This window comes from Arachis ipaensis, chromosome B04 (assembly GCF_000816755.2).
Source record: "Arachis ipaensis cultivar K30076 chromosome B04, Araip1.1, whole genome shotgun sequence".
Taxonomy (NCBI): Eukaryota; Viridiplantae; Streptophyta; class Magnoliopsida; order Fabales; family Fabaceae; genus Arachis; species Arachis ipaensis.
In genome coordinates this window covers 27,459,844-27,468,445 of record NC_029788.2, presented here as the reverse complement: position 1 = coordinate 27,468,445, position 8,602 = coordinate 27,459,844, and the positions used below count along the sequence as shown (strand labels likewise).

At 34.5% G+C, this 8,602-nt stretch overlaps 1 protein-coding gene across 25 annotated transcripts in view; it reads right to left on the bottom strand.

Moving 5' to 3' along the window:
- LOC107639169 (probable serine/threonine-protein kinase DDB_G0278509) overlaps positions 1-6,639 on the bottom strand; it is a 17,982-nt gene extending 11,343 nt beyond the window's left edge. For 5 of the 25 annotated variants that reach the window (XR_002360914.1, XR_002360915.1, XR_002360913.1 and 2 more), the window contains exons 1-6: positions 6,359-6,639; positions 6,036-6,122; positions 5,924-5,950; positions 5,391-5,472; positions 4,587-4,642; positions 1,330-1,507 (exon numbers count right to left, since the gene is read on the bottom strand). Coding sequence is in view for 6 of the 25 variants with exons in the window: in XM_021121051.1 (XP_020976710.1) it covers positions 1,390-1,507; positions 4,587-4,642; positions 5,391-5,472; positions 5,924-5,950; positions 6,036-6,122; positions 6,359-6,492 (504 nt within the window). In the remaining 19 variants the exon portion in view is untranslated. Of the gene's footprint in view, positions 1-6; positions 361-1,064; positions 1,508-1,792; positions 2,471-2,596; positions 3,321-3,564; positions 3,838-4,585; positions 5,254-5,390; positions 6,123-6,358 lie in introns of those variants that run through there. The other 20 variants (XR_002360908.1, XR_002360909.1, XM_021121051.1 and 17 more) reach the window with 20 other exon arrangements.

Here is an 8,602-nt window from a genome sequence, read left to right as displayed (position 1 = left end):
TAACAATACAAATACATAAACTTATTTATAATTAAAATACAAAAAATACTTTCTTATTGAAAATGATCTAAATATTTAATAATATCTTTTTGAGATATGTAAAATTACGAACTTTTTTTTTTCACTAATTTTTTTACTCACACACTTGACCTCCTTTTTCCTCTTTTTCGATCTTCTTCTTTCCTCAAATAAAAACGCTAATATTATTATGAAGTGTGTTCACCTTCAACCAAATACAATATATATTATAAAGATCAAGCTCACTTCCTTCACGTACACATATCACACATATAAATATCTTTTCTGCCAAATGCAGGTTATGTTTGGTGTGTCCCAAGATGATCAAACTGAACATCTGCTCTGCATGCAAGAGACAAGGACGTATTTTAATGTTGGGATGTCCCTCCCTGCAAAACGCAACTTGTGTTTTGCAGCAGCTATTTTCTTATTTTTTTCGTGTTAATCGTAAACTGTGTTTTATCTGTACAGTTTAGGTCCACATATGTACAAATTACACTACAAGAAACATCGTTAAAATCGACGGCCAAATCGACGGCTAAGCCGTCGATAATATTAAAATTCGACGGCAAAATGGACGGCGAAATTGGTCGCTATTAAGTTTGTCGATTTTTCAAAATGCTAATAAAATCGACGGCTTGCCTAGCCGTCGATAATAATTTAATAAAATCGACGGCGCTTCAGTCTATAATATGAGTTTGAGAATTTTACACTCTTACTAAAATCGACAACACCGTCGTCGATATTATTATATAAAATCGACGCCATTTCTGTCGATATTTGATCCAATAAAATCGACAACATTTTTGTCTATAATATGTTTACTAAAATCGACAACATTACCGTTGATATTGGATCCAATAAAATCGACACAGTTGCTGTCGATTTTATTATTCATATACCAACAAATTCCATGTCTATATTTGGGTTTTCATGTCTATTTTATAATTAAAAAGCGACAACTATTCCGTCGATTTTAATAGATATATTTTAATTATTTTTTTATTTAAAAAAATAGTAAACAATTAATGCTATAACCAATAAGCTCACAGTAATTCAAATCTATTTAACTACTAATTTTATATATACATATGAACAAATAAATAAATAAAATAGAAAAGCATCATATTTTCTATTACTCACTAAGAACTTTGATCAAACATGTGGCACGCATTAGTAACAGTGTAGCTATAAATTCAAACACGGTTTCCTATCTAACAACCCATTCATTATATTCAAAAATATTTCTACCATATTCAAAACAATTGGAAAAAACAAGAAGAAGAAATTGTGAATGTTGGTATATTTGACCTGGAAATATGAATTGAAGGCTCTTCTTTCTTGTAGAAGAAGAGAGAGAGAGAAGAAAGGTTATTGAAGCTCATGGGCATGGGAACAAAGGACTTGAGTATTGTGATAGCATCTGCCACCGTCATTCTGAGGAGGAAACACCACACAACATGCTTGCAAACTCGAAAGCCATTGCCAACTGCCAAGTAGAGAAAAAGAACTCTAATAATAATAACAATAATAATAATAATAATAACTCACTCGTCACAATATCAATGGCATTATATTCATAGTTCACAAGGTTTTTAAGTCCACTCACTAACACATTGTTCACTACTCCTACTTCACATCAGCTCAGTTCATACATCAATAAAATTCCAACGTCTCCTCAATTATACAATCTCTTGGTATTTTTCAAAATTTTAATTATTACAAAACAGAAAACACAATATCCCTAATAATAATAATAATTGAAAATACTTACATTTTATAAGGATCGTCTCCTGCATAACCTGTTGGCTTCGGTATAGGCATCAAAACCTGCAAACAAAATCCAAATATCCAAATACATAAACTAGTGAAATCAATTGTTATTACAAGAAGGCTAACTAACTAAACTAACTGTAAGCTAGTTTCCAATCAAGAAAGAAACTAGTTCCTAAAAGCCAAGTTCAGAGGTCATGTTCGTTCTCTAATGCCTCAGACAACTCATAAAAGATGGTAGCAGCAAGCATGATCTCAGCTCCTGTGCCAAATAGACCCATCATCAAGTCTCCAAGCACAGTTAATACCCCCATGCACATTCCACCATAAACTGCAGCAGTAACTATATAGAGATTCAGTTCCCTTCCCATGTTTGAGTTCCTCTATCCATTCATCGTCACTTGGTGTTTCTACAAAAGCATTGTTTAACATGGGCTAGTAATAAGAACATGGACTAGTTCTGTAACAACACCTTCAAATTCAACTCCCCTGTCACTGTTGATTGTTGTGAAGCTAAAAGCTTTCCAAATTATGCTCCCACATATATTTTAAGAGAGCATATTTGATACTTTTGCTAATGATGTTTCACTTCCTTATAGAAGCCCATCGTGATCAACATCTTTTGGAATTTCAAGTCGCTGATCCATGAACCCCACGGCTCCAATCACCTGCAATGTTCCTAGACGAACAATTAATCTATATGCACCCAAAGGGATACACAATTCATGTGATGTCTATCATTCTAGTTTGAGTATCTATTTTTTTCAAGATACTTTCAAGGTTTACATAAGCATGAAAGCAATACCTGCATTGAGTTGAGATTATCCCAAGGGATCTTTTCGGCTGCAGGTTCCCATAATATTACTCCAAAGCTGTATACATTAGACCTGAAGTTCCCAAGGACAAGCAAAAATGGATTTTCAAGGACTCAAATTTCTTTAAGAACATTTGACAGAAATCAAATTTCTTTAAGAAAAACTACATAAACCAAGATGGCAGCACCGGTACATAGCAACATAAACTAAAAGTAGCACAAATATATTCAACACAATAACGCTATTAAATAATTGGAATCTATTTCAATGTTAAGCCACGATGTAGAACAATTAAAATGGCACCTTATCCACATGGTTGATGAAAATTGAGGAGTTCAAACAACACGTACCTAAGAGTAAAACAATTTTGCTCGGAGGCTTATACAGAAATCTTGCATATTACCTCTGATAATGACGCAGATAAGAAAATAGCTATCTCTTTCCCAATTTTCGCTTGACGTGTGTGCATATATTCAGTGAAATTAAAGCAAAACTAATCATAACAAGAACATCAAAAACTTACTCGTGGTTTTGATAGAAAGAATTCCATCTGTTTTACAAGCATCAATAGAAATTAAAGAGAGGAACAATTAGAAATTATAAATCACGCTAATATAAAGGTATGTGCTCATTACTTGAGACTCGAAGAGAGGAAGACGTAGATCGAGCGAGAATCATCGAGAGTCTGCATATCTTCTTCGATAATTGACATCCCTGAAACGCTGAAGATATTAACTGAAATCGCGTACTCACAAGTTATAGTTAACAAAAAAATCAGAGAACCAAAAAAAAAGAGAAAGGAATCAACAATTCACAGAGCAGAGAAGAAGGCGAAGCTCACGTGTAAGCTTAAATTATGAACCGAAGAGAACTCCATTCGAAAATCAGAAATTGGGGATCACATTTCACAAAACAGGGAAAACAACAAAGAAAAGTAAAGAGAAAAGAAAAACCGAACCTTATTGATACAACGTGTTTCGATTTGAAACAGGGGACGGAGGGACGGCGGCGCGAGTGCGACGGGGCGACGACGGGTGTTGGAGCAGCAGAGTAACGACACGGTGGCAGCAGAGCGAAGAGGTGTGGCGGCATCGAGAGGGAGGGTTGGTGAAATGGTAGAGGTGAAATGGAAAAGTCGCGAATTGGGGTTAACTTCTGAAGTAAATTGAAGTGAATTGGGGCGGAATCAAGGACGCGGGGAGGAAACAGTGATAAAATTTTTTGATGATAAAAATCGACACCAGTTTCGTTGATTTTATTTAGAAAAAAAATTGACATTTTGGCCGTTTATTTTACATAATAAATCTAAGCCACTTATCTAATTTTAAAGAGAGATCTTCACCGTTTAAATTTATCAACAACAAAGGCTGTCGATATAATAAATATTAAAATAGACAACATTTCCGTCGATTTTAAAGGAAAAAAATCTTAACCTATTCTTTGTCGACAATGCGACGGTAGTAATAAAATGATCTAAGTTGCTAAAATAATCGACGATCCAGTCGTCGATTTTAATATTTTATTTCTAATTTATTATTTTTCATTTTATCGACGACCAACTGTCGAAAAATATCAACGAATATTTTGGCCGTTGATTTTTGGTGTCGATAATTACGCTGTTCCTTGTAGTGAAAACACACCATGCACTAATATATTTGAATTACTCTATTTTTTGTCTATTATTAAATTAATTTATGTCATATAGCATTACTCTAACGTAAATAAGTTTATGCATCATTTAATTTTATAAATTTAATTCATTTTTAAGAAGTATATTTGAAAAATTAGGTTCACAAGGTTTTTAAGTCCACTCACTAACACATTGTTCACTACTCCTACTTCACATCAGCTCAGTTCATACATCAATAAAATTCCAACGTCTCCTCAATTATACAATCTCTTGGTATTTTTCAAAATTTTAATTATTACAAAACAGAAAACACAATATCCCTAATAATAATAATAATTGAAAATACTTACATTTTATAAGGATCGTCTCCTGCATAACCTGTTGGCTTCGGTATAGGCATCAAAACCTGCAAACAAAATCCAAATATCCAAATACATAAACTAGTGAAATCAATTGTTATTACAAGAAGGCTAACTAACTAAACTAACTGTAAGCTAGTTTCCAATCAAGAAAGAAACTAGTTCCTAAAAGCCAAGTTCAGAGGTCATGTTCGTTCTCTAATGCCTCAGACAACTCATAAAAGATGGTAGCAGCAAGCATGATCTCAGCTCCTGTGCCAAATAGACCCATCATCAAGTCTCCAAGCACAGTTAATACCCCCATGCACATTCCACCATAAACTGCAGCAGTAACTATATAGAGATTCAGTTCCCTTCCCATGTTTGAGTTCCTCTATCCATTCATCGTCACTTGGTGTTTCTACAAAAGCATTGTTTAACATGGGCTAGTAATAAGAACATGGACTAGTTCTGTAACAACACCTTCAAATTCAACTCCCCTGTCACTGTTGATTGTTGTGAAGCTAAAAGCTTTCCAAATTATGCTCCCACATATATTTTAAGAGAGCATATTTGATACTTTTGCTAATGATGTTTCACTTCCTTATAGAAGCCCATCGTGATCAACATCTTTTGGAATTTCAAGTCGCTGATCCATGAACCCCACGGCTCCAATCACCTGCAATGTTCCTAGACGAACAATTAATCTATATGCACCCAAAGGGATACACAATTCATGTGATGTCTATCATTCTAGTTTGAGTATCTATTTTTTTCAAGATACTTTCAAGGTTTACATAAGCATGAAAGCAATACCTGCATTGAGTTGAGATTATCCCAAGGGATCTTTTCGGCTGCAGGTTCCCATAATATTACTCCAAAGCTGTATACATTAGACCTGAAGTTCCCAAGGACAAGCAAAAATGGATTTTCAAGGACTCAAATTTCTTTAAGAACATTTGATAGAAATCAAATTTCTTTAAAAAAAACTACATAAACCAAGATGGCAGCACCGGTACATAGTAGCATAAACTAAAAGTAGCACAAATATATTCAACACAATAACGCTATTAAATAATTGGAATCTATTTCAATGTTAAGCCACGATGTAGAACAATTAAAATGGCACCTTATCCACATGGTTGATGAAAATTGAGGAGTTCAAACAACACGTACCTAAGAGTAAAACAATTTTGCTCGGAGGCTTATACAGAAATCTTGCATATTACCTCTGATAATGACGCAGATAAGAAAATAGCTATCTCTTTCCCAATTTTCGCTTGACGTGTGTGCATATATTCAGTGAAATTAAAGCAAAACTAATCATAACAAGAACATCAAAAACTTACTCGTGGTTTTGATAGAAAGAATTCCATCTGTTTTACAAGCATCAATAGAAATTAAAGAGAGGAACAATTAGAAATTATAAATCACGCTAATATAAAGGTATGTGCTCATTACTTGAGACTCGAAGAGAGGAAGACGTAGATCGAGCGAGAATCATCGAGAGTCTGCATATCTTCTTCGATAATTGACATCCCTGAAACGCTGAAGATATTAACTGAAATCGCGTACTCACAAGTTATAGTTAACAAAAAAATCAGAGAACCAAAAAAAAAGAGAAAGGAATCAACAATTCACAGAGCAGAGAAGAAGGCGAAGCTCACGTGTAAGCTTAAATTATGAACCGAAGAGAACTCCATTCGAAAATCAGAAATTCGGGATCACATTTCACAAAACAGAGAAAACAACAAAGAAAAGTAAAGAGAAAAGGAAAACCGAACCTTATTGATACGACGTGTTTCGATTTGAAACAGGGGACGGAGGGATGGCGGCGCGAGTGCGACGGGGCGACGACGGGTGTTGGAGCAGCAGAGTAACGACACGGTGGCAGCAGAGCGAAGAGGCGCGGCGGCATCGAGAGGGAGGGTTGGTGAAATGGTAGAGGTGAAATGGAAAAGTCGCGAATTGGGGTTAACTTCTGAAGTAAATTGAAGTGAATTGGGGCGGAATCAAGGACGCGGGGAGGAAACAGTGATAAAATTTTTTGATGATAAAAATCGACACCAGTTTCGTTGATTTTATTTAGAAAAAAAATTGACATTTTGGCTATCTATTTTACATAATAAATCTAAGCCATTTATCCAATTTTAAAGGGAGATCTTCACCGTTTAAATTTATCGACGGCAAAGGCCGTCGATATAATAAATATTAAAATAGACAACATTTCCGTCGATTTTAAAGGAAAAAAATCTTAACCTATTCTTTGTCGACAATGCGACGGTAGTAATAAAATGATCTAAGTTGCTAAAATAATCGACGATCCAGTCGTCGATTTTAATATTTTATTTCTAATTTATTATTTTTCATTTTATCGACGACCAACTGTCGAAAAATATCAACGAATATTTTGGCCGTTGATTTTTGGTGTCGATAATTACGCTGTTCCTTGTAGTGAAAACACACCATGCACTAATATATTTGAATTACTCTATTTTTTGTCTATTATTAAATTAATTTATGTCATATAGCATTACTCTAACGTAAATAAGTTTATGCATCATTTAATTTTATAAATTTAATTCATTTTTAAGATGGACCATGGCGGTGGGCCGATTCTGAGGACCCCTGGGTAAGGTCTGAGCCTGAGTCCAGAACAGATCTTCCTCTTCATTATTATCTCATTCTCAAGCAAAGAGTCTATTATATCTATCTCTTTTACACCCTACATATACATGCGATATTTAATTGTGAATGAAACAAAACACATTATTACTCGAAAGAATAAATGATCATTTGTACTCATGAAAGATAAAAATACTGACATATGTACCCATACTAGATCGAAACTGACTTTGTACCCATGCAAGATGCCCTCCGTGTGACAAAAGTACCATGTTTGTAGAGGGTTGGAGTGCCACATAGGGTACTTTTGTCACACGAAGGACATCTTGCGTGGGTACAAGTTTAGTTTCGATCTTCAAAGGGACTGAGCAAGGTATTATAGTAGCAACTCTAGTAAATCTTCAAAGGGACATTTCATATCAGACAGCAAAGAATAATTGAGTTGCATTTGTCTGCATAAAATCCCATGAATCAAGTTCTATTATCTGCTAAATAAGGTCCTATATACTTCTCTGTCTCACTGCATTTCTTCTCATGTTTAGTGCTTGCTTGGGGACAAGCAAGATTTAAGTTTGGTGTTATGATGACAAGTCATCTTATGCTAGCTTTTCAAGCATTTTTCACTTGTTTCAATAGGTTTTATGCACTTTCTTGCACAATAAGTAAGTGATTTGGAGTGGATTTTCATGATTATGTTAAATCAATTAACCATCATTTATTTGATACAAGAGACACGCCGAATAGCGGCGGTTTTTTTAGGAATTTGCGGTGGTTTTTAACGGCCGCAAAATGAAATTCCAGCGGTTCCACAAGCGTCGCCTGTTAGGGGGTGGAGATTTGATTTTGCGGCGGTTTTGAGAAACCGCAAAACCGCTGGCATAACTCCACTAAATCAGGTTGGTGATTTTGCGGCGGTTGCAAAACCGCCGTTATTTTGGTTAGTTGATTTAAAAAAATTTGCAGCGGTTTTACAACCGCCGCAATTTTAAGTGGGCCTTTTAAAAAAAATTGCGACGGTTTTGAACCGCCACAATTTCATGCATGAGCTTAAAAAAAAACTGACCAACTACAATAGTTTATACCATTTTTCTTTACTATAACCTATTTTTTTACATCATATTTATTAAACTTTAAATATTAACATAGAAAAATACTAAATAAACAATATCATGATTAACAAAGCGTAAGGTTAATCAATTTGAGAAGTGAAATAGCACAAAGAATTTTTAAGTAGAAAATCATTGTTAACAGATGAGCATCAGCCAATTGTATGAGATGTTTTTGCAAGCAAGTAATTAACTAGACAAAAAGTTAAAAAAGAACATGTTGAGCCTTATCTTGCAATTGTACTGCACTCTACAGTGAAGGATACAAAGAACTATATATTAAAACCCAAAAAAAAA